The following is a 25,015-nucleotide window of genomic DNA, read 5'->3' as shown; positions in this document are numbered from 1 at the left end:
AGCCATGTTGAGTAATATTTTTAACGATGTAATAGCAATTAAAAATGTTGTTTTCGAAAAGGCTACTGTGTAACGTTAGTTTGACAACTTGAAACGCTTCATCCTAGAAATGATTCCCCATTCGAGAAGCAAACATAATGAGAACAAATCGACTCGAAACACCGAAAGATCTCTCCACCTTCGATCCACCTTGATCAGAATTAATCTGAAGGAAGAAAGTGGGTAGTTGCTGGCACCGTATCACGATGAAGCGTGATACGTTCCCGCGTCGCGGCTGAAACGAAAGGAAGATTCATCCCTTCATTTTTCACGTGCGACCTGCAACGTGGAAGGGTGAACAGAGGGTGGAAAACGGACCAAAGCTAGAGGGAGTTAATTGAAGAAGCAAAGCCACGCGGTTGAGGCTATACAAACGATAATTAGGTCAATATGCATCGGCAAAACCCCCAATTAGGCGAACCTAAAAGAAGCGGAGGCTTTCAATTCTGCTTTCTACCCCTTTACCGAGGCCGCGGCGAATATTGCTCGACAATTCGCGGGGAAACGCTTACTACCGAAACGCTTTGACGTGTTGCGAAATTATGCGAAGTGGTTCTAACATATTTCTAAGAGGATGACGATGAATATGTTTTGCAGTGATTTCTGTGAATTATACACTAGGAAGGTATTCAATTCAATTTTATTTATTTTAAAGGATACGAAGAGTAATGATTAGAATAGCTACTTTACTTGTTTACGCGACATTGGTACAGATTAAATAAATAAATGTGTATGTAATATTAATGACTTCTCTTTAAATTTTTATTGTCAAATATATTTAATATATATTAGATTGTCCGAAAAGTTTCTTTAGTAATTTGCACTCAATTATTTTGTGCGGTAGTGTTTATATAAATAGACAATCTAATTTCTTAGATGTTGATGTTGTAACAGTAATGGAACAAAATGAACCGTACACAATTCAATAATGTAACATTAGACGTATAATATTGTGCATGTATTACTTATTAATAAAACGAAAGAAACTTTTAGGACAACCTAATATGTAGTAATATTTTTAAATATATTTAATTACATTCAACATTATATTTGAATTATATTAACTGCCTTTAACAAACAAAATTTGACTACAAGTCCTCATCAGATGCAACAAATATTTTTCGTAAAGGACAATGTTGTTGGAAAAAATTCACAAGATGTCTAACATAGATAGAAATAAATAACCTAGTTAAAATGAATCAATACTACAAGTGTACTGGTTCATTTCATAAAACACATGTACTAATTGTGGACCGTTACGAAACAATTCAACGTCGAAGGATGACCATAGAATAGAAAACAGTACGTAACGTCGGACGGTAATGAGTTCATTCTGCTAAGTACGTCAGCTCTTTATTAATTCTTCTCTTTACCCTTATCCGGGTACGTTTACATTGGACTGAAATAGCTGGTGTGTACCTTGCGCATGGTCTTTTGATACAATGCTTCTAAATGAAATACATCGTACGACTAGATTTCAATTATAATTGAATAACTTCCCTGAATAACTTTAAAATTTTTTAAACGAGCACGAAGGGTATTACGAATTAAGAGATTGATTAAAAATTTATTTAGGTTATTTGACTCAAGTATGTATCGAATGTAATAAACTACATCATTTTTGTACTACAACTTATTGAATCAAAGTTTCTCAAAACATTATTTAACACATGCAAAGAAAGACTACGATGGATTTCATGATAGAAAAAACGAATTTTCTTTACACTATTAATATCAAACAAGGTCACTCTTTATAGCACCTTGCAGTACGTAAAAGTTATGGTTGCGTCGATGCTGGAAGTACGCTTTCTCGTGCACAGAGATTTCTGACAAGCTACTACTACCTGCAGGAGCACGATTCAAGGAGGGATTAGAAAATCAATCAATTTCCAAGGTGACGTTTTATGGGGTGACTTTCCGAATGAAACCACGTAATTCGGGAAACTCGGTAGATAGCTGTGTTTCAGCGCGGTTTTACGACTCGCCATTCGTTACTGAAGAGGAAGAAGAAACTCGAAGAGGTCCAAGTGCTAATTTAGAAACCTTTGCGGGCCACTAACTCTGACAGGTTTCGTTTCAAATCTAACAGTGGGATAAGTCGATGAGGTTCGTTGAGAATAATTTTTATTTACTTGGATGCAAATAATTAAAATAATTATAGCAATAAAAGCAAATAAAATAAAGAAAATTCATTGTACTCTTTGCAAGAACGATACTTCTTTAACCTTCTTCAAGTTCCAACTCGAGAAATTAATTATGACTGCACATACATGTCAAATATTTAAAAGACAAATCCTCCTCTTATGGAATATGCAGAATTCAACTAGCGATAAAATAGAAAATGATCGAATGCGTGAATTATGAGGATGATTCTCCGACTGAACCCAAAAATGAAGGAATTGCTAACCATGTACAATGCTACCCAGAAATGAGAAGTTGGCTAGCAGGTCTGATTAATCATTGAATAGCCTCCTAGATTATACTATGAAAGGCAGGGCTGCAGGTTGGAGATTGTACCACAATTAATCACACTCGCTTGGCAATTCCTCATCTCTGCATTATATACCTTGGGGCAACGGAAGGGTCATTAGATTTCTCAAAACTATTGGATTATCGACATATTCTCTATAATATCTACATAATTAATTAATTTATTAATATATATTATCAATAAATTATTAATTATATTAAATTACTGGTCCAGTGCTAAGGATGGTCGTTCACGTGGAAATCAACTACTAGTAATTTTCTAGATAAAAATTTCAAAGTGTATATTCTCAAATAGTTTTCAACAGTGAATTAAATGGTGCAAAAAAGAATTTTATTCGGATAACTACATTTTTCAAAAAATTATTTTTACTTTGAAGCATCTAGATAAACCTGGCGCACTTAAAGAAATGAGGAACTCTCCGAATTTTGTTATTTACATAATTCCTATAAAACTGAGCATCAGTACGTTACTATCGCGCAAACACGTCCACGGTTCGATAACAGGGTGTCGTCTGAGACTCCACCATTGTCCACCACCTCCACCGCGTCCCAAATTCTTCCCCAGAAGTGGCCTACAGACCTCACACGATGAAAAAAGAACAAAAAAAAGATTAATCTCGTGCTCCAGACACGTTTCCTTAGAGACACCCTCGGGACCGTATCACAACATGTCGCTGGCGTAACGGTAAGTAAATTCTGGACGGGGAAGACGCCTTCACGGCTTTCAACGAGGCAGAACAAACAGCGAAACGTCTCGAAACGGGACTGTCTTCGTTCGTTCCAGTAGAAACGAACAGGCGGAACGTTCGCGCCGACGACAGGCGAAGATTCATGGAAAAGAGGGCAGCAGATTCCTGTTCCTCCGCGAATCTGCCGGAAATCCTTCGCCTCCGCCCCCGAGCCACGGGTCTTATCGCTCTGGATAAATGATGTGGAAATAACAACTCGCTATTATATCACGCGCGTCTTTGCGAAACTTTAAGCAGTGCGTTCTCACGAAAAGGAGGATCCACATTTCTCTCTTCGAGGAAAAGATTCACCTACAGATTGGGGTATTTCTTATCTGGGGAAACTTATCGAATGGCGAATGGAAGATAAACAACCTTTACTGTTGTTTATCTATTAATTAGTAGTACTCAAATAGCCAAGGACTGAAAATTCTATGGCAAGTATCTCGAATTCTTTTGTGTCATAATTTGTACTTGTCTGTGCATTTCTCTGTCTTGCAAATTTTCATCTACGATGCTCTATTTTTGAGTTATGCGAGTATAAGATTTCCTTATTTCTCGTACCATGTTAACGATAGGTAGAAAATCCAATGGCAAGCATCTCGAACTCTTTTGTATCCTAATTTGTACTTCTCTGTACATTGCTTCATCCTGCAAATTTTCATCTACGATGCTCTATTTTTGAGTTATGCGAAGATTTTCTTATTTCTCGTTTCATATTAATGATAGCACGCGTGTGCTATCCTTTTGTCCAGGAGTGTATTCTAACAATGTTTATTAATAAAGAGGAATAGGAATAATAATTCATACGTTTCGTGGCTTGTGCTTATCGTTATGAATTGATTATTAACGCAAGTATAATGTGAAATGTAAACTAAGCATTCGGAACGTGTAAATTCGGATACCATTCACGTGAAGTCAGCATTGTCGACAAAACCTCGCGAATTATTCCATAAATCCTCCGAGGACCTCGATGCATTCGCAAGCTGATGCTGACAATGAACATTCGCGGTACCTTTGTTTCAAAATCCCAAAGTCGTAGCGGATTTTGCTGTAATCAAGGTTCGGTAATCTCCGCGTGGATTATTGAAGGAAACCAGAATTCGAGCACCCTTGATTACACCCTGACCATTTCTAAGATAACGTTCTTTACAAAATACTATTTCATCAGTGAAATCCGAAGGAAACATTTATTTACAAAACTGTCGTGAGATATTAATAAAAGAACAAATTAATGAAAGAATACTAACAATGTTATTTCTAAACTGTGAATCTTTAAGCATTTGTAGAAAATCTAAATCAACAAAAACTTGCAAAATGTACACTGCTTGAAAGTATATAAAAAAAAAGAAAAATTGAAAGTAGAGTTCAAATAAATATCGTATAAAAAAAATATTGAAGGTAAAGTTAGGTTTCATTTTTGTAGATCTCCAAAGATTTTATTCTGCGTAATGTTCTACAGCCAGTTGTTTCAGTTATTAAAGTCAAATTATCTCCAACAATTATTTGCCAAAATGAAGTAACATCACCTATTGTATCAAACAAGTTTCGGTTGTTTCCAAGCAACTTTGGGAGAAACAGAGAACTAAAATGTTGGTTTCGACTACAACTGGCCACGATACAAGTTTCGAATGGCGAACAAAGGGAAACGAGAAATCCACGAACTTCGAATCACTATCTGTAAAGACGAGAGTCGGACGTTAGCGAAGCGAAAGCATTGTGCTCCGAATGTCGATTTATGAAACCGATGAGCCGTCGAAGAAGAAGGGAAAAACTCTCGAACTTCGCTAGGCTAAGAGGTGGAGGAAGCCTTTGAATGTCGAGCGATGATTTATAAAATTGATGAACTATCTAAAGGAGGAGGCGCGTTTAATTGGCACGTGGACCCAAAGCAAACGTGAAATGAGCGAGAAAGAAGGGAGCGAGTCGGTTCAAACGTTAAATTACAGTCGGATAAAATAATTGAAAGATATCGATTCTATAAATGCCAGTGATAACGCGGTATCGTTGAATTCTCGTCTGTTGCACAACGCTAGGAATAATAATTACTTAATGCCCAAGTAGAAATTATAGAAAATTATTATGCTGTTGCATTGCGAAATTACCAGGGTGAATGTAATTTTGGAGAGGAGACTGCTTTCCTTGGTCAGAAGATGAAGGTACGTAACGTGTTTCGTTATAAAATTACAAGAAAAAGAAATTGTCCTTTCATTGAAATCAAAATTTTCAGGTTCGATTCTGATCTTCGTAACGACATGCACAAAGTGAAATGTATTCTGTTATGAAAATAGGAATATTTATAGAAATATTTGCCTCTCTTCGAATGGATGAAAATCAGTTTGGTTCAAGTTTCAAAAATACTACCCATGGCTCTGATGATATATCTGCTTACACGAACATTGAATAATGTATGAATTTTTACACTTCCCTTATTCAAGGAGGCCAATGTCAAAAATTATGGCTCGACGAAATCCAATTTGCAGGCTAATCCTTCTCGAAGCTGCTAATCCTCCGCGTCATTTTTTTAAGTGCTCCTGGCGATTCCACCTTCCTCGCATTACCCTGGATTACTCCCGTCCCGGAAGGTTCAGCTTTTCTTTTAAGCGAACGTGAGGTATTTCAATAATTAATGCTATGGATATTGAATCGAAGGCGTGGATGGTAGTACTCCACCATTTTCAAACGGTACCAACATTCCTACGTCGGAAGAAAGTTATTATTATTATTATTATTTCACGATCCCAAAATATTAAACTATAACATTGTTGGTATACTTGGAGTCCTGGCTATGTTATAGAATTTTAATATATAATAGGTTAGTCAGAGGAATGATCCCTCAAGGAATAAGCAACCACGAAGAAAATTATTATTATTATTGCACGATCCCAGAATATTAAACTATAACATTGTTGGCATAGTTGGACTCTTGGCTCTGTTATATGTAGAATTTTGTGTAATAGGTTCGTCAGAGAAATGACCCCTCAAGGAATAAGCAACCATGAAGAACGAGGCAAGGGGAAAAGGGCGTTTATATCGTGGTACCGAGGAGAGGCAGTGTGCCGTAGTCAAGAGAGAAATACGATTGGTGGGGATATTGATCTTCCGTGGGAGTTGTCATGTGCAGCATCGTCGTGGTGGTCGCTTCGAGTCCTTTACGGCTCGACTTCGCGATTCTTTTTCTGAGACGACTCGTCTGGACCCGTTGCTTTCCTTCCCTTTTGACAGTCTGTCCCCTTCATGGGTCACTCCATGCGTGTCCACGAATCCTTTGGCCACGATTCATCATTAGTCGCGAATCGTGGCCACTTCGTCATATCTGGTTCCTTTGCTGGGTTTCCTTTACAGCACTTGCAAGACTGGGTCTTCTGTGACCCATACCCGAGGGGTATTCAACTCTTTTATGGACCAAGTGTTACATAAACACCCTGTCTAATAAATTACATGACAAGGTTTTGGGAATATTTTTCTTACTAATATAAATTCTTCCATTTTTCACATCTGATTTTTGATTTCATTATTCTTTCCATTGTGAGATCACAAGACATACGAATTTTGTTGCAAATATAATAAATTCTACAACAACAATTATCTCTATTTTTCCAACAGATGTCTCGAGAGATTAATTGAATTTGTCTTTCCATCCCCCTGTGGGGCCACAAGAACACAAAAAACTTGCAAGATATTTTCTAATATAAATTCTACAACAGCAATTGCCTGTATATCGTAAGCAGACAACTCGAGAACTGAATTAAATTAAATTTGTCTTTGCACCCTCTGCGAGGTCCCAAGAACAAACGAATCTTGTTGCAAGGCACTTCCTGATATAGCAAGTTCTACAATAGCAATTCTCCAATCTGTGTGTGTCAAACGGACGTCTCGAACTGTCCTGGCAGATGGTTGAAAATTATTCCATTCAACGCAGGAACAATGCCAGCATGTCAACCGACGTTTGGACGTGCCGTCTTCCCAGGTCTAGGTCAATTGGTATTCTCGATGAATTGTAATCTCCCCAGGAGTCTTCGATGGCCGATGATAGCTGCTAGACGATACTCGATACTATCCGTTTAATGAAGCTCAACCTCCGATGCGAGGAGTTATCGAGACGATCGGTAACGTCGGAAGCGTTTCAACTCTTGAAAGGATTGGGGCCGCGAGAGAATTTAAATGCTTTGTAGATCTTCGAGCTATCGAGGGGCTCTGATGAGAATCGAAGATCGTGGAACGTTGCGGAATCGTCTTTCCCCCGGGTAGCGATTTTCGATATTTACTTTCCTCGTTCAACAAACTCGTTTGCATGTTCCGGATTTATTCAAGAAATTATATCGAGTTTGGATGATGGTTTAAGTATTTTATTAAATATCCTCATATCTCGAAATAGTAAAATCACGCTCAGGTGATTCGATGCATACCTTAAGTGGTACAATTTTATTAAATTAGTAGAATTTATTTTATCACTACCATATTATAAAATTATAATGTAACAGTTAATATAACAATTGTATAATTTTATAATATTACAGTGATACAATAAATTCTACTAATAGTATAAAATTACATCACTTTCATTCGAATAATTTTTGTTGTAAGATAAGCATCGAGTTACCTGAGTTTCAGTTCGACAAGCTAGTACCAGTGAGCATAAAAGTTTCCATCGCATACTCCGAGTAACTCTAGGCGTCCTTTTCCCATCACTATGCGCAGGTCACGGTCGTCCTGCAGTTTATGCGCATACAAATGTACCATTGGACACACACATTTGCGAACCTACTCGCAACAGAACGAAATTTTCCAGGACTACGTAAGAACTATGGTGTCGATACGGGGGAGAGGAAAATTTTCCAAGACATGCGGCAAACTACGCACGATCATGCTCGTAGAAACGAAGAGGTAACGTATTAGAGATATTATTAATAAAATTTGTATAAAATTTGTATAAAATCGCAATAAATAATTATAGTTCTAAAGGTAGAAGACATGTTCATTTTATTCGGCACTACTATTCTATTTAACTGTGCCAGAATCATAAAACACGGCGATATGCTTGAGAAAATATTTTTTTTTTTTAGTGGAAATTTACTTTCGGCACGACCACTTCTCGATGGAATTCTCTTTTCGCACGGAAAAAGAAATCTCTTGGAAACGGTGCCATTCCCATCTAGAAACTTTCTTTTAAAGTAGAACAGATGCATCAAGGTAAACAAAAATTGTTAAAGTTTCGAGTCTCTGCGTCTTTCTGCGATGAAATTTCTCGAAGCAAGAATGTTCACGGGTTGGTTGGGCCACCCTGTATACACTCAACCGAAATTCGAACCCTACTCTGCACAAGTTCTGACAGAGTAGCATAGCAATCTACTCCAAATGCTTCCACGAATCATGTCACTTCCAATCGCTGACCCCCGACGCAAAGATCCACCCCTCATTCGTAAAGTTCATTAGTTCATTGATGGACAACGCTTACTACTAGACACAAAACGGAACTTGGATCTGAAAAGCAAATTGGAAGATATTGTAGACTAATTATGAGAAGAGCTAAAAATTTTAGGATTTTAAGAATGTAGGATTCTAGGATTCTAAGATTCCAGAATTCAAAGATTCCAGGATTCTAGGATTCTAGGATTCTAAGATTACAAGATTCTAAGATTCTAAGATTCTAAGATTCCAGGATTCTAGGATTCTAGGATTCCAGAATTCAAAGATTCTAAGATTCTAAGATTCTAAGATTCCAGGATTCTAAGATTCTAGGATTCTAGAGTGCTAAGATTCTAACATTCTAACATTCTAAGTTTCTAAGATTCTAGGATTCTAGGATTCTAGGATTCTAGGCTTCTAAAATTCTAGGATTCTAAGATTCTAAAATTCTATGATTGCAGGATTTCAATAGAACCTTGGGAACTCCCAAAGATCCCAATGACTGCTAAGACCCCAGTCATTCTTATCACTCCAGAAGATCTATAAACCTGAGGATCCTTAGAGGCATTAGGAACCCTTAGAACCACAGGAATCTCAAATAACTCGAGACTAAAAATTCTTAGAGATGCTGGAAACTCTGGTCACAAGACTTCTAATACTCCACAGTTATAGAATATCTGAAGACCCTAGAGACTCCCAGTACTTCAGGGATCTCGGTTACCTCAGAAGACTTGGAAACACGTCTAAGGAGCTCCTCGATATATTAAGGATCTTGTATGCTTCAAAAAACCTTGAGGCTTCGATTACTCTAGAGATCAAGACATCAAAACATCAAGGCATCATTTCCATTGCTTCAAGAATTCTGCTACCCTTCGTACCTAGAAAGTGTAGATAGTTTAGTGTCCCCAAGGTCCTCAACTCAAGAATAATACTCTAGAGGTCCAAGACATTCAAACAGACCAAAAAGTTATAAGAATCCCGAAGATCCTGGAGATTTACTGCTCCAGAAATCTCGAATACTTTTGTACCCTGAGGAACCTCAAGGACGCCGAAGGCATCGAAGATCTCCGATATTTAATGGATTCTGGATACGCTGGAAACCCTAAAAGTCCTCGAGGCTCCCCGAAGAGTCTGGAGACTCCCGATACTTCACAATTTCTGAGCACCTCCGAGATCTAGAACCCCTAGAGGTCCCTAGACTAGAAGAACTCTGAACTATTGGGAATGCCCAGGTTCTCTAGGACCCTTAAAGTTTCTATATCTTCCAAACAAATCGTTGGCTACCATTTTGCACCCGGTTACCTTCGAACCAAATCGTTTATTAAGGAACACCTTGAATATCATACAATATCCCATCGATAATCAAAGAGAATTGCGCCAGAGTAAAAATTCTAAAAAGAAAGGACGAAAGATATCAATTTAAAAAAACATTAAATGGTCGTTAGACTGTTACCGTCCTGTTCGCGACCGTGTGATTTTCTGCCGCGAACTCCTGTCGAATTACTACCTCACCTGGCCTCACGTCGCGCCGTTTATTTCTCGTTTGCGTGCAATGCAAATGTAATCGAATAATAATATACCGCGCGACGGTCCCAACGGGTCGACGGCGTCGCAAATAAGATAGCTACGTTTGTTCCACGGAAACGTGGGAGTAACCGGCCGCTAGCGCGGAGAATTTAGAACGGGAACAACGGTTCGGGATATGTTCCCTTGGGACTCTTTCGCTTCCTTAAGAACAACGCGTGGATACGATTCCCACAACGCGTGAGTGATCATTTTCTGTTGTTTATGAGTTACTGTGTCGTAGATAATCACTGTGAATATTTATCTAAATTTATATTTTTATGACCACACAGATGAAGAATAGAAACTTGCATTCAAGTATGTCTCGTCTTCCAAATGGAGTAATTTTATTTTTTATATTTTATATAATTATGCATTTGAACTCATCCTTGTATATTTTTGTGTATGTATACTTGCCAAGAGTGACTATCAAGTTAAACATACATAGGTATACTTTTAAAAATTCATTTTCGATTGATTTCTTGGCTCAAAATATTTTTCCTGTTATTTTTCAAGTCACAATCTCTTGGACAAGCGTCACACTTTTTTGTCACCAATCCTCCCTACCTCCCACCTATCTGGCAATAACAATAACCATAATAATAACTACTTCCCTCTGGGAATCAATTATCAATTCCATTATTTATGTTCGCGACCGTTCCACGAGATTAAGCACAGAGAAACCCACGAAATCGTTAATTGTAAGCATTAAAATATTAAACGGTCGTAGCGTGGGGATATCTCGGAATATAGCGATCCGTACGTACGATCGGGGCTTTTAGCAAGATTAGGCGGCGTTTAGCGAGCACACATTAATTCGAAAATTAATTAACGAAGTAAACGATGTCGCTGTACGTAGACATCGTTTGCCGAAGGTTGTAGCACTTAACCGAGCACGCTTCAAGCTTAGTCACGCATGTCAAAGGAGGCACGGTCGACGTGTTCCGAACAGAGACGTCCCAACTTGGACAAATAAAACGTGCGCTTGATTCACAACGAGGACTTTATTAAGCTCGTCGATGTGGAAACGAAGAACTCGAGTGTGGATCGAGTAATTGAACCCGACGACGGTACGTTTCAACAGCTGTCCTCTTCCCATCGTCCTTACCAACAAACAAATTTAACGAAGACCTCTGCGCTAAGCACATACCATTTTTAAATTTTACTTCCATAACCTTTGCTGCCTGGGAAAAAATTGTAACACACGTGGAACCATACGTAAACTTCTCAGAATTTAATTTTATTAAGCACGTACCATATTTAAATTTTATTTCAATTACTTTTGCTCTTTGGAAAAAATGTAACACACGCGAAACGATACCGTGGACCTTTCAGAATTTAATTTTAATTTTTTTAAGAAAATTTTCATAACAGTCTCTACTTTTCATTTTATGTATTTCCAAAATTATGTATGAATGATTTTAAGAACATCTGATGCTAGATTCGAGCGAAAGAACACGCTGGTAGTATCGTTTGAAATTGTGCAGTAGACGGAGTTAATGACAAATGCAGACAAGAGCTGAGGATGACCAGAATACAGAGATAATATCACCGAAATCAAAAATTTGAGTAGAAGAAAATCGTGGGATGCATGTAAAAATTAGGAAAAAATTCACAGGCATAATATACTGTAATAATGACAGTGAAACAATTTTCAAATAAAATACTGTAAATACTCGTATATTTTACAGAAATATTCCTCGGAAATCGTATATCTGACTCGTTAGTAGGAGTGGTTAAATATATAGCTGAGACTCAATCAAACGCAATCAATTTCCATTTGTTGCATTAATTTATATCCCAACGATAACCAGGCGTCGATTAAACACGATTGTCAAATATGTTATGCACCGAGTGCTTGAAATATGTTTACCTTTCTACATTAACGCGACGATAATTCGTTGATCATTTACGTAGTTACTGTAACGGTCTACTGTGCCATTTGTATTTCGAATGAATACTATAATTGCACATGGCTAGGCCACTGTACATTTACAAGCTGTTAGGTGTCGAATGAAAAGCACACTAACCGAAGAGTTGTTAACATCGGTGCATAATTTTACTCGTGACTCTCAATTGTGTTTCTAATTGTCTATATGTGTTAACCGATATTAGATATTTTAGTCTAAAACTATTAATTCGATAATTTATCATTTTTAAATTAAAAAGAGCACAGTTAAATGTTTACGTCTAATTATTGAATTTTTCGGATCAACTTTTGTCTCTGTCACTGGCGTACAATTGCAAGTACTGAACACGAAACGATTCGCGCTGAGTATGTTTTGATTCACACGCGCGATCGTTTGCCCAGGAAAACAATACAAAAACTCATTCGCTAGTGTACGCGAATTATTTGTATTTACACATGCCGTGGCACAATTATCGCGAGGTTTACATTTCCTCGAGCCATTAATTACAAACGTCAACATCAACAACCCGTACATCAGCTGCGAGAAGCTCGATAGTATATTTGTCGATTCCACGACGGGTTAATGCTATTCTGTGTCGGGGCGATATCTTATTTGCTTTATAATGAAATGGTAAATTAAGTAAGTTGGTAGGAGAAGGGACTTCACAAAGCGCTTCTCCCATTTTGATCCGCCATGTTGGATCAGCCATGTTGGATTTCTAAATTTTGAGTTCAGAGTTAGAATCAATACCTCCCAAAAGGCCAACATAACAAGTTTCATGAAAATCGAGTCACTTTTTACATCTTCCTACGCCATATTGGATCAACCATGTTGAATTTCTAAATTTTGAGTTTAAATTTAGGATCAACGCCCTCAAAGACCCCTCTAAACCAAGTTTCATGATTTTATATACGTGTACCCTTCCTTACGAACTCCGAGGGATAAAAACTCTTCCTAAAAACTCTTTAATATAAAATAATTTCTAACTATAATCATTCTCTTTTACGTGTTCGACTCCTTCCCAATCATTTTTCGTTTACGCGACACGTAAAATAATGGCAAACTTTGATCAGCAGATTGTTAAACCGGGCAAACAATTTAGAAAGACCCTGTATATTTTATCGCTTTTCGTTATCGACAACGCATCGCCTGTTTAATCTCCTCATTTGAAGCCGTTGCACGACATCAATTTACTTTAACGCCTCGGACGCGACGCGATTTTCATTCTCAGCCGCCCTGTCACTTTTATGCCTTTGCACGCGTTTGTGTCTAAACAAGAAATATTGAAAAAATGGGTACACGTCGTGTCACGGTTTCTTTCATAAATGTCACTTACTATTAAAGATCGAAGAGGTGAATCCGTTCGTAATTTAAATCTCGAAGGCTTCCAATTAATAATTTAGAATGTATTTATGGCTATTCAGAAGGTATTTGTCGGCTGTGTTGTAAGAATTCGTTGCAGTAATAATATATATACTCTAGTGAAGGGGAGAAGAGGATACCTGGCCAGTAAGGTACTCTGTCGATAATATACTGCGATCTATCGGAAATGCAGAGCCCTAATTTATTGATAGAAGTATTTATCCACAGAGCGACCAACATTACCAACAAAACGATCTATCTTATCAACCGAGTGTCCTACATTACCAACTCATATAACACATCGAAAATACAGAATTTCAAGCTGCTCCAAAACAATTCTTATAATATACGCGTGAATACCGCTTGAAACCTTAATTTTAAATATCCCCTAAACTATTCACTATGAATCGAAAGCTTTCGAAGCCAAATATCCAACTCGACATTGTTTCAATAATACGAAATAAAATAAAAAGTCCTGAGAGAGGAGTAACAAAAGCAACCGAAACGGCTTCGTTAGATTTCAACCGAATAGATTTTTTTGTTGCCCTCGAAGTTTTTCTTATTTTCTTAAAAGCCATTTCATTTGGGGTCGCTGGGAGCTCGATGCACCGTTTTACTGTAATGCTACCGCGGTATCGATGTTCGCAGACTCGGTGGCGATCATCGTGAGAGGGACTGAACCGAAAATATGAACCAGCTGATCGAAGTTATTGCCTCCGCGCTCCCGGTTAATTGAAGTAGCGCGTTGCGCGTCACGCAACGCAACGATAGCCGAAACGTTTCCCGCGGGGACGCTTTGAAACGAGAACGTTCGACGGCAATTAGATGTAATTGGGAATCGGCAAATGGACAAACGTGAGCTCCTCATTTCTAAAAGAGCGACTTATTTATCCGCGGAACGCCAGAAACGGAACCGGCACGAGACTCAAGCCAAGGGAGGAAAATTAACTTAACCGAGCGACGTTAATGAGGATTCGGCCTTCGTCCTGTGTAATTTACCGGCGGAGAATTTACGATCGTGCCCCGTCTTTCCATATTTCTTCGTACGCAACGAAATCTCGCGGAAACGAAGGTAAGCGCCGCGAAATTAGTACCGTGGCGTTTACTTCACCTCGATATTATACTACCTAAGACAATCTTTCCCTGGATTGTTTCGACCCCAACTTTGAGGATTTTTTAAAAGTTTCTCGAAAGTCTACGTTTTTAAAGCGAGGCTTTGGGAAGATTTGTTTTATTTGAGATCAAGTGGATATCTTAAATTTTCTAACACGCGTTGACAGATTTTAGTTTTGGGAAGATATCAGGCATGAATCAAAAGTTGTACAGGAATGGTTGTTATGCTACTGTCGATAAGTAATAAATACACCCCATCGATCATCGGATTTATAGCTGGTTGGGATGATGTAGGACTGGCTGGATAAATAATAGAGAAACATTCGATTGCTGATCGAACAACATTGCAAAGTAAATTGATAGAAGAATGGTATATTATAATATGTATTCATATTTGGTCTGCACGGTTTGTAGAATCCAGTACATTATCGATATATATAAAATGTATATAAAATGTAAAATTTTTTATGAATTCTTTATATAATATATTAAAACTGTATATTGTGCAGAATATTAAAATTAGAATATTAAAAGAACGTATTATTATAGAGTATTATATTAAAATAAAATGATGTATTATATAGAATGTTGAATAATAAATATGTATAAATGATTTATAAAGAATACTAGAACATGTAAAGATTTTTAAAAACATGTACATATTGTATCATAACATTATAATATATCATTCTCCTATCACATTACTGTGCAATGTCATTTCATCGATATTTTTTATCTATACATAATTAATGCATATTATCAAATTGCTCCCATTTTGTAACTGTATTTGCCACTGATACGTCAAAAATGATGGCGCCGCAACTGTTCCGCATGAAATCGCCAGCAACTAGTTAATCGTTCACAGTTTCTGCATTATAAATGATAATCAGGCAGTAACGAAGCTTAACGCTACCTTTAATTTCATTGCTTTAATTAGCGTAGCCTTCGCCTCGTCAAGTTCGAACCTACACAACTGGGAGACAGGCTCATTAACGGTACCAAAGTTATTAATTTTCAAGGGATGAATATTTCATGCGTGAACCTGACTTCCCTTGTTCTTGATACTTCTCGATTATCTTGAGTTTTACAAGCGAAACTCCCTTTGTAGCGAAAAGTTCGTGGTCGAACCACTCGGTTGACGTTTCTAGCGTTATCCCTGGCGGAACAAGAAGCTGATGAGCGAAAGAAAGCCAGAAAGTTGAACTTAATTGTGAAAGGTATAAAGTTGGGTCATCGAGAATTCAATGTTTTGAAAGATATTGGTTTTTGTTTTTTAGTACTGGAGCGTTTAGATGTCTTCGATCCTAAACTTGTCAAATATCACGTTTTACTTTGAAGTGAAATACATATTTTTTGAATAATGGAGAATCAGAACGTTCAGAATTTGTACGAAATTTGGGCTATTTTTATTTTCATTTACTCTTTTAATTTTTGGATTCATAAATAATTCAGGAACATATAGTTGGAAGGAAATATTGAAGTTAAACGAATGTCTAGAATAAGAGGCGTTTAAGTAACATTTTAATATTTAATAAAACAAACATCTGCTAAAGTAAAACGAGTTGTAAATCGTCTTCTCGACGACCTTAAACTTTCTATACACATAACGATGCGAGCAATCAGTTTACATGAAAAATTCAGATATCCAAGTAACACCGTTACGATGGAGTGTAAACGCTCCTTTACGGCAAAGTTATTGCACAACTTCGGTAACTGAAAGTTTCAAGACACTTTAAAGTTACTATTACACATCAACGTAAAAAAGACCGTAGTAAACCGTTGCAGATTATTCCGTAATTTCCATTGTTCGTGTACTTGGCTGTTTAGAATCCCATATCATACAATCGTCTCTCCTAAAACACGACCATCTTAATAACTATTATATTTAACTAGCGAAACGAAATCTGTCGCTAAAAAAGAACCCGAATAACAAAACCTTCAGATAGCGAAGAGCATTCAGAAATTATGATAATCAAATGGTGCGTTCAAATATAGGAGACTCTACTGTACTTACAATTAGATATTACGCTTATCGATATCTACTTCGTCGATATCTAATTGCATCGGTCCTTATCTCCGGCTCTTCTCTAACTGATAGAAATCTGCGGTTCACGAGTTCGGAAATAATCGGTTTGGGAAGCATCGTGTTCCCGAAAGTGAATTGAAAATCGCATTTGCGAGATAGGATCTTTACGAGTTTTCGCTGATATCGCGTCACGGGAGTTTCAGGAATTCTTGCCACTTTGAGTCTGGAATCTGTCTCGAAAGAGACGAATCGATGCGACACTGCGACGGCACTCTAGTAACAAAGTGTCTCCGAACTAACAAACAGACTTCGACCGTTTCAAAATGCGATTAGTATTTGCTCTCGAAGATGAATTTCGTGCACGTGAGAACATTGTCGGTAAATATTTTTTGAAAGTTAAAGGCACGTTTTGCGAGAATGTCCAACAGTAATCTTTAGAAATATTTTGTGTTGTTCGTGAGGCACAATATCCACGTTCGTTAATTAAAATTAATCTCTCCTAATTCCTTGGGGATTAATATTAAATTTTTTAGAAAGGGAGGAAGGAATTCCTAAATTTCTTAGAATTAATAATTTTTTGACGAGTATCAAAAGTGACTATTAATGAACATTACTATGTGTACTATGGATGAGTATATTTATTATAGACAATTTTAGAGAATTGTATTTGAGAATAAAATGTTGTTGGGATATCGATCATTTCGATCTTGCTTGCTATCCTATGAAATTCGTCAAGGTATAACCGTAAAATATTATATTTGCGAGTTTTATAGCTCGCCAGCTGTTAATTCTGCGCCAAAGCCGCATTAAACGGCAAGCATAAAATCCGGTAATGTAATGAACGTTTATGGGAATAATTTTCGACAATACCTAAAATCATGAAAGTTCGATGAGAAGTAATACCTGCGCCTCCATAATCAGATTTTGGTATTATTCAAATGCAATGTTTGAGCAGAAATAATTTATGAATAATTGAACGCTGATTCAGTTCGTTTGATATAGAAAATTATTTTTAATTTTATTTTTGTTTTGCTTGAGTCAATGCTTCCTAGGACAGTTTTATAAACAATTTCCAATTATTTCATTTTTATTCATCTATACTACAAGTCTTGTATCATAATAGAGTATTCTATTAAATACTATGATTTTATACATATAAACTGCCTAATCATTTCCTTTGTATTTTAGATAATTTATGCTCAGACTGAAACTAGTTCAAGTTTATATATTTTAGAAAGTGCTTAGTCTACGACCTTGATTATTGCACTTAATAAAGATTAAAACTATAAACATGATTTAAACAAAACAATTTTAATAAATGATCGATGCAAGCAAGTAATCCTAAAAACCAGCCCTTTTATAACTACTACATTTCTTTTTCCACGTAATTATCATAATTATCATAATATTTCGTTCTACCAAAGAGAGACAAGTATCTGGAAGTCCCTCTTGCAGAACTCTATACTTGCAATCATTCTGCACGGCCAGACCCTGATAATTCTTCTTTCATCATCATTTGAGTGAAACAGACGCCCAAGAAGGTAATCCTTTAATTTTAGAAAAAGGTCGAAAGTCGCACGGCGCCAGTCTCAACTGTATGATATAAGAGACGAGACGAAGAAACCAAGTCTTCTTTTAGTCATACGATCAAATTCAATTCAACTAGCATTCACTTTTTTTGCGAGTATAATGCTCGCTTCAAGAATAAATCAAATACATATTATTAGGATTATATACAACCATGCAAAGGTACGAGGAACAAAGAAACTTGCATTTATAAGAGTTTCCATAAAAAAAAAAGATAATTTCATATTCGTGTTACCGAAAAGCTCACTTGTGAACTCTTTTCTCAAAGGAAACGAATTTTTACTATCTAAATTGAATCTACTCCTATAACCAAAAACGAATCTATATGCAAACGATATAATAAAATAAAGAATTGGAAAAATCAACAGCTATAGATACTCAAAATACAATATACAGTCAAGGCCATAAATATTCGTACCCTCTATGTGTATTGAACAAGTTTGACTGAATTAAATGACGGTTATAATCTTACCAAATGAATTTTTCATTATAAGTATGTATATGAATAAGCTTCTACATCTATATATTTATAGAAACATACACTTGGAAACATCATTCCTATCATTTAATTTAAACAAATTTCTTCAATAGACATACATTTGTATATGATACAAATATTTCTGGGACTGACTATATAGATACACACATATGTATATATGTATATATATATATATTTTTCCAATATGTATACATATACACATATATACATATATACATATATATTATTTACTTCAATTTGGCGAGCCTTGAACTTGCAAAACCTTCCAAAATCAAATATCTTCGTGTACCCTTATACTTATACAATGCTAGAAATTATTATATTACATTACGAAGTATGTACACTCTCCATATATCTTCCATTTACTTTCCATATCAGCATACTTTACAAATGCACACAATCTACGATCTACCCACGGAACAGTAACTACATATTGGAGTCCAGTTCGACGTATTCAAAATACTCGTACCAAGTTTGGGGACACTGGGTTCCACACGTACACAACAAAAATAAAAGTCAAACTGTCCGTCATATTTACACGTTGCGCGGTCGCGACACTTAAAGATTAAGGGGAACTACTTGATAGCGAGATAGTTGGACAGCTAGCTAGGATGCTAAACGAGACGAGCGTTATTTTTTTTTTTTTTTGTTCCTGTCGACATCGAGGAAAAAGGTTTTGCAATCGACGAGCTTAGGTAGCAGTAACACTTACAGGGACCGATATACGAACCACTGGCAGTTTATTCGACATTTTCTATCACTGCGCGCCCTTGCTCCTAGTTGGCGTACTCAGAGCTGCATCCATACAAAAGAAAAAAAATCAATTTAACCGAAGAATCTAATGATTATCTTGATATGCATTAAACATTATGATGCACACTGTTATTTACAATATTCGTTCGAGTTGTCGAACGAAGAAACAGGGGGATGTTAATATGTACAACGATTGGGGACAATTTTTGAACACTTTGGTACACCTATTGTATCTCACGGGGACTTTTGTTTATTTTTAGTTGTACTTTTTGGAATGATATGTCTCGTCTGGAGGAGCAACACTAGTTTTTATAAAATCTTCCCTTTTATTTCTGATTATTACATTTTTATGATATCTGTTGAATGGCTTCAACTTGAGTTGAAATTAATAAAATGATATCTCTAATAACTAAATAATTAAATACCCTTTTACCTCTAATTATTACATTTCGATAATATCTATTGAGTGACTGAATAAAATAATATTCCGGATTCCTCTAGTAACCATATAATTAATTAGTCTCTGGTTAAGAATTCTGATCACTTTTCTATGAGTTTCTTTCATTCGAGCAAAGCGTCTTTCATTCGACAAACCCCATGTTCGCGAGTTCAAAGTCATTTATAAGTCTACAATACGCGCGCTGTGGCGGAAATTCGTTTGAAATTTAAATTCCCTTGTTAAAATGCAAATGGAGCATACCATTAAGAAACGGAGTACAAGATCCCGCTGAATAAAAAGCCAGCGACTGAAGAAATCGCTCTGTCAAAATTTAAAGGATTACTTCTCGATTCGACCTACGTACCAAATGAATCGGTAGCGGGAAAAAGGAATTGGTACGAAGTTCACCGAACCCTTCGTGAAACTATAAGAAACTGCATAGCTGAACCATTTTTCATTTTGCGAAAATTCTTACCGAATATTTGAAACTCTATCCTGAAACAATTTCGATGCAGATGTCCCAAATACAGTATTCGTTCTTTTGCAAAATAAAAATAAAATGATTAATTAATCTCCATCTTTGAATTTACAAAAGAAGAAAAAACAGAAGGAGAAGTTAATTGAATTCTTTGAATATATTGTACATAGTAGAGAAATAAAAATGAACGTTATGCAAATAAAGTTGGAAGAATATACACTATTTTACTAGAAATTTATTCTACCTATTTTATTATTCGGTATTTTATAGAAATATTATATCAATATCACTGATAAAAATTGGACACTGAACTTACAGTTGAAACGTAAAATTAAATTTCAAGATTTGAAGGTTGTCCAATTTGTAACAAGTATTTGGAATAACTTTGATACGAAGCATGCCCAATGCTCCGATAATTTGAAGAAACAACGTGCAGAAATAATTTGAACGTTTGGTGGTTTTTGAACAGCTGCGTATACATTCTAAATATTCCTGTGAGAACATCGCGCGAAGTCTCCACAATGGGAACGGTGTCGGAAGTGCTATGAAAATGAAGATGGTGTCGGAAAGGAGGCCAGAGCATTACGAAAACCTGAACTGAAAGAAAGTAAAAATTAAGTTTTATATAAAACCAGGTGGGTGGACTCCGCTATATATTTTCCTCTTTTCTGCACCCTTTTAGAGTGCCCTACTTAATTTTATCTCGCCGCGTTTCACCGTCATTTATTTTCATTCTCACAATCAGTTCTAAAAAAAAGAACGATTTAGTTATTCGGTTCGTTCGAAAGTACTTTCAGCTAATTCATAATGCGAATCCATAAATAATGGGCCGTTGTTAATAATTCATCGCAGTTTGACCAATTCCATTCATGTTAATGTAGATGAAATTATACTATTCACGAATTAATTACATTTGTTATAATATATACTGAGTGTATATTCATATAATAAGTATTGTATATTTATATATAAATTATATATTAGAATGTATGAAATGTTTTTCAAATAATAAGATTCACAAACAAAAAAATATTTGTCTATAATGAAAAGTCCAAAACAGACAGCTGATTTTAAAAAAGGCAGACTTTTATATACTTTAATAGTATATAGTTGATTCCAAGGTCAACTGCAGGGACATATCTTCTTTAAAGGACTACATACAACCAAGACGAACGAAAGTGAGATGAATTTTGTGAATTTTTTTGACTCCTTGTATACTTGAAATGCCTTCGATATATTCGATTTAAAATAAAAGAATAAAATATTTTCCTTGAATAAATGAATGAAACTAATCTTTGTATACATTCTTTTTATTGCGTACTGTTTTGAGGATTGTCTCTGAAATTTGAAGTAGCTATTCTTTTCATTTTTAAATAACTGTAAAATAATGGTTACCAATCTATCATTTCAAACAGTTACGTTTCATTTTCTCTGTCAGTATACGAAGTCTGATTTCTGCCTGGTCTTGTCATTGAGAGGAGTAAATAATATTATTAATAGAATGAGATAGTGCACGAATCGTCCACTATGTAATCAGTTATTTCTCATTTCCGTTTTAATTAAAATTTACCCAGGTCCACTCTATACAGAGTCTGATTTCTGTGTCTTCTCACCATTGAGAGAAATGAATAATTTCGTTAATAGAATGATATAGTGCACGAATGGTCCACCACGTAATCAATTACTTCTGATTCTTACTTTAATTAAAATTTGACCTGATCTGACAGAATTACTGTATATCCTAATCATTGAGAGGAATAAATAATATTATTATCTAATAGAATTATAGTGCAGTCATTTCTAATTGATCATTTCAATGAAAATTTGCCTAGATCCTATACCCCATATGAAGTCCGATTATTGTATATCCTCATCATTGAGAGGAATAAACAATATTATTAATAAAATGAAATACTCCACGAATGGCCCACCATGTAATCAGTTATTTTGAACAGTCATTTCTAATTTTCATTTTAATTAAAATTTGCCTAGATCCTACAGCCTATATGAAGTCTGATTTCTGATGTCTGAAGTCTGATATTATTAATAAAGTAGGTAATAGCGAATGAAAAGATACTTGAAGTAACGAAGTGAAGTAAGTCTGATTTCTGTGTATCCTCATCAATAAGAATAAAAAAAACGAATAATATCATAATATAATTGACATTGTTAATAAAGTAGGTAATAGCGAATGAAAAGGTACTTGAAGTAACTCACCTTGAGGCGAGTAAGGAACGTCGCGGGATCAGAGGGGGTCCGGGCCGAGGACGCCTGATAGGTGGCCCCGTAACTCAGCTGATGCTGATAGTTGGAAAGGATCTTTTTGTGAGCGCTGGCCTGTGCTCTAAAAGCCGACACTGATAACTTCATTTCTTCGTGTTCCCGATAAAGGGTCCGATTCGCCTGATGCCCCGCCCGGTGCACATCCTCGTTCCTTCGTGGTGAACTTAAGCCTTCTTAAAGAGCGCCACGCAGCCAAATCGCCGCGACGAAAATCCCTCCAACGGGGATGAAAGAAGGACCGAGGAACCCCGGCGAATCGCATTTGCCGCGTTATCTCTTTGCGTTATCCAGCTCCAGACGTCCTAATCAATCTTCCTCTGTCGCTGCTTCTTCTTTAATTCCTGCTCGTCTCCCAATCCTTATTTCCACCCTCGAGTCTGGCACGAGTCTGCTACGAGTCTCGGTTCTGTCTCCAGCACCTGTTTTTTCCTGATGAGAATCAGTCGTTAACCAATACTTCCCTTCAATCCCATTTTCCCATCTATAACAGGAATTTCAGAGCGGAATTCTCTTCTCTACTCGTGGACTCTTTTTTAAATAAACCTGGACCACCTATCTTTTCGTTGACGTCACGAGAGAGTAGCGCTCCCCTTTCCCTTCTCAAAAATATGAGAACATGCGACTGTTTGGTCCTGTTCTATCTCTTTGCGCGTCCTCTCATGTTTCGACAGCCCTCAACGTATCCGTTTTATGCAAAACGACTTCAACCGGGTTTTAAAGGCAACCAGATATCGGTCCGACTGGAAGAATTCCTTTTTACAGCCGTATCGTTAAGCTGAGTGAATTCCTCCCGATGGACTCGGAGTATCGATCCCGAAAGCTCTTCTTTTACTCCTGTCCACGTTCCTGGTCTACACCGAATTTAAGATTCCACTCAACCTGTCGCGAACACACGATTTCATAAACGATAAACACACTCCCTCGGACCCTTGGGAAGTTTCCAGGATCTCCCACCCCTAGAAATAAGTGATACTTCTAATTCACTCCTCTTCCAAAATTGATAACACTCACTGTTTACAGCCTAATATTAACATCGTATCTCAAAGGCGCGAACTTCAATGTTCCTCGTCACCTTTCCACGTCCAGCATCCCCATCCTCGAGACTAACCAACCCCCTGATTAAATTCGAGTCCTACTTCAGTACAAACACTTGTATCGACGAACCATTTGCTCCTCGAACGCCTTCTTTCTGCTTCGTTTTATTCGGCGCCTGTTGACGCTGGAAAATTGGGTTAGATCTGGGTTAGGTTCAATGTTCCTCGTCACCTTTTCACGTCCAGTATCCCCATCCTCGAGACTAACCACCCCCCTGATTAAATTCGAGTCCTACTTCAGTATAAGCACTTGTACCGACGAACCATTTGTTCCTTGAACACCTTCTTCCTGCTTCTCTTTATTCGGCGCCTGCTAGAAGGTCGAGTGTTCATTAAAAATCGAGCGTGCCAAACGCTATGGGTGAAATCCTTTTTTGCGGTGGAAAGATCGGGATCTTTGCTCGGCCCTCTGGCTGCCACTTCGCTTGGACGTCTTCCACGGGTCTTCTCCCCCCTTTGGCTCCTTATGATCGATTCTATGCCAACAGCCACCTCGGCACCGGAATAAGGATGTGATCGAGCATGGTGTTCGGCGAGTCCTCGAAGAACCATTGGTCGCTCGAGCCTGGATCCTTCGGTCGGGAGGATCCCGTTCCTCGACGTCTTCCTCGTATCAACCGGATAGGATTCGACCAACCTGGGCGTCCTCTAAACTCTGATCTCTGTTAGTTAGGTCTGGGTTAGGTCAATCTGGCTGGATTCCATCGATCTGGTGGTCCTCTTGCGCTAAACTCAGATCTCTGTTAGGTCTCTGTTGAATTAGGTCTTTGTGGAATATTCACAGGCTTCCTGGAGTCGACGAACCTGGTGGTCCTCTTTCCCTAAACTCAGATCTCTATTAGGTCTCTGTTGAGATACCTCTTCCTCTCCATGGAATATTCACGGACTTCCCGTTCGATGTCAATAAATTACAGGCTGTCGAATCCCCGCGACAACTTCGTAACTCTTCACGGACAAGTTAATTCCTCGAAAGTATCCAGATCTTGATTCACTCTCCTAGTTCTTAATCACAACACAAGATCCACCGACGCCGTCCAACCACCGATGTCTTACAGAACCGAAGTTAAACTTTCGAACCGAGTACCCTGGCGAAACGGTTCTCGGATCCGTGAGGTTCGATGAATCGAGTCCCAAGGAACGTCGCGGGACACCTTCAAGAGAGAACGAAGAAGGTTAACGAAAGACACGTGACGAGTGGATTCCTGGTTTCCGCGACTCTGGAGCTATCTGTGGCGACGACCC

General features: G+C 37.2%; 1 protein-coding gene across 3 annotated transcripts in view; it reads right to left on the bottom strand.

Moving 5' to 3' along the window:
- Positions 1–24,790, bottom strand: part of LOC128890458 (uncharacterized) — a 132,372-nt gene extending 107,582 nt beyond the window's left edge. For 2 of the 3 annotated variants that reach the window (XM_054148943.1, XM_054148944.1), the window contains exon 1: positions 22,614–24,790. In XM_054148943.1, the coding sequence (XP_054004918.1) occupies positions 22,614–22,766 (153 nt within the window). In that variant the 5' untranslated portion in view covers positions 22,767–24,790. Of the gene's footprint in view, positions 1–19,438; positions 19,522–22,613 lie in introns of all 3 variants that reach the window. The other variant, XM_054148946.1, reaches the window with a different exon arrangement.
- Positions 24,791–25,015: the final 225 nt, after the last annotated feature.

This window comes from Hylaeus anthracinus, unplaced genomic scaffold (genome assembly GCF_026225885.1).
Source record: "Hylaeus anthracinus isolate JK02 unplaced genomic scaffold, UHH_iyHylAnth1.0_haploid 12000, whole genome shotgun sequence".
Classification (NCBI taxonomy): domain Eukaryota; kingdom Metazoa; phylum Arthropoda; class Insecta; order Hymenoptera; family Colletidae; genus Hylaeus; species Hylaeus anthracinus.
This window is presented reverse-complemented; position numbering and strand designations above follow the sequence as displayed.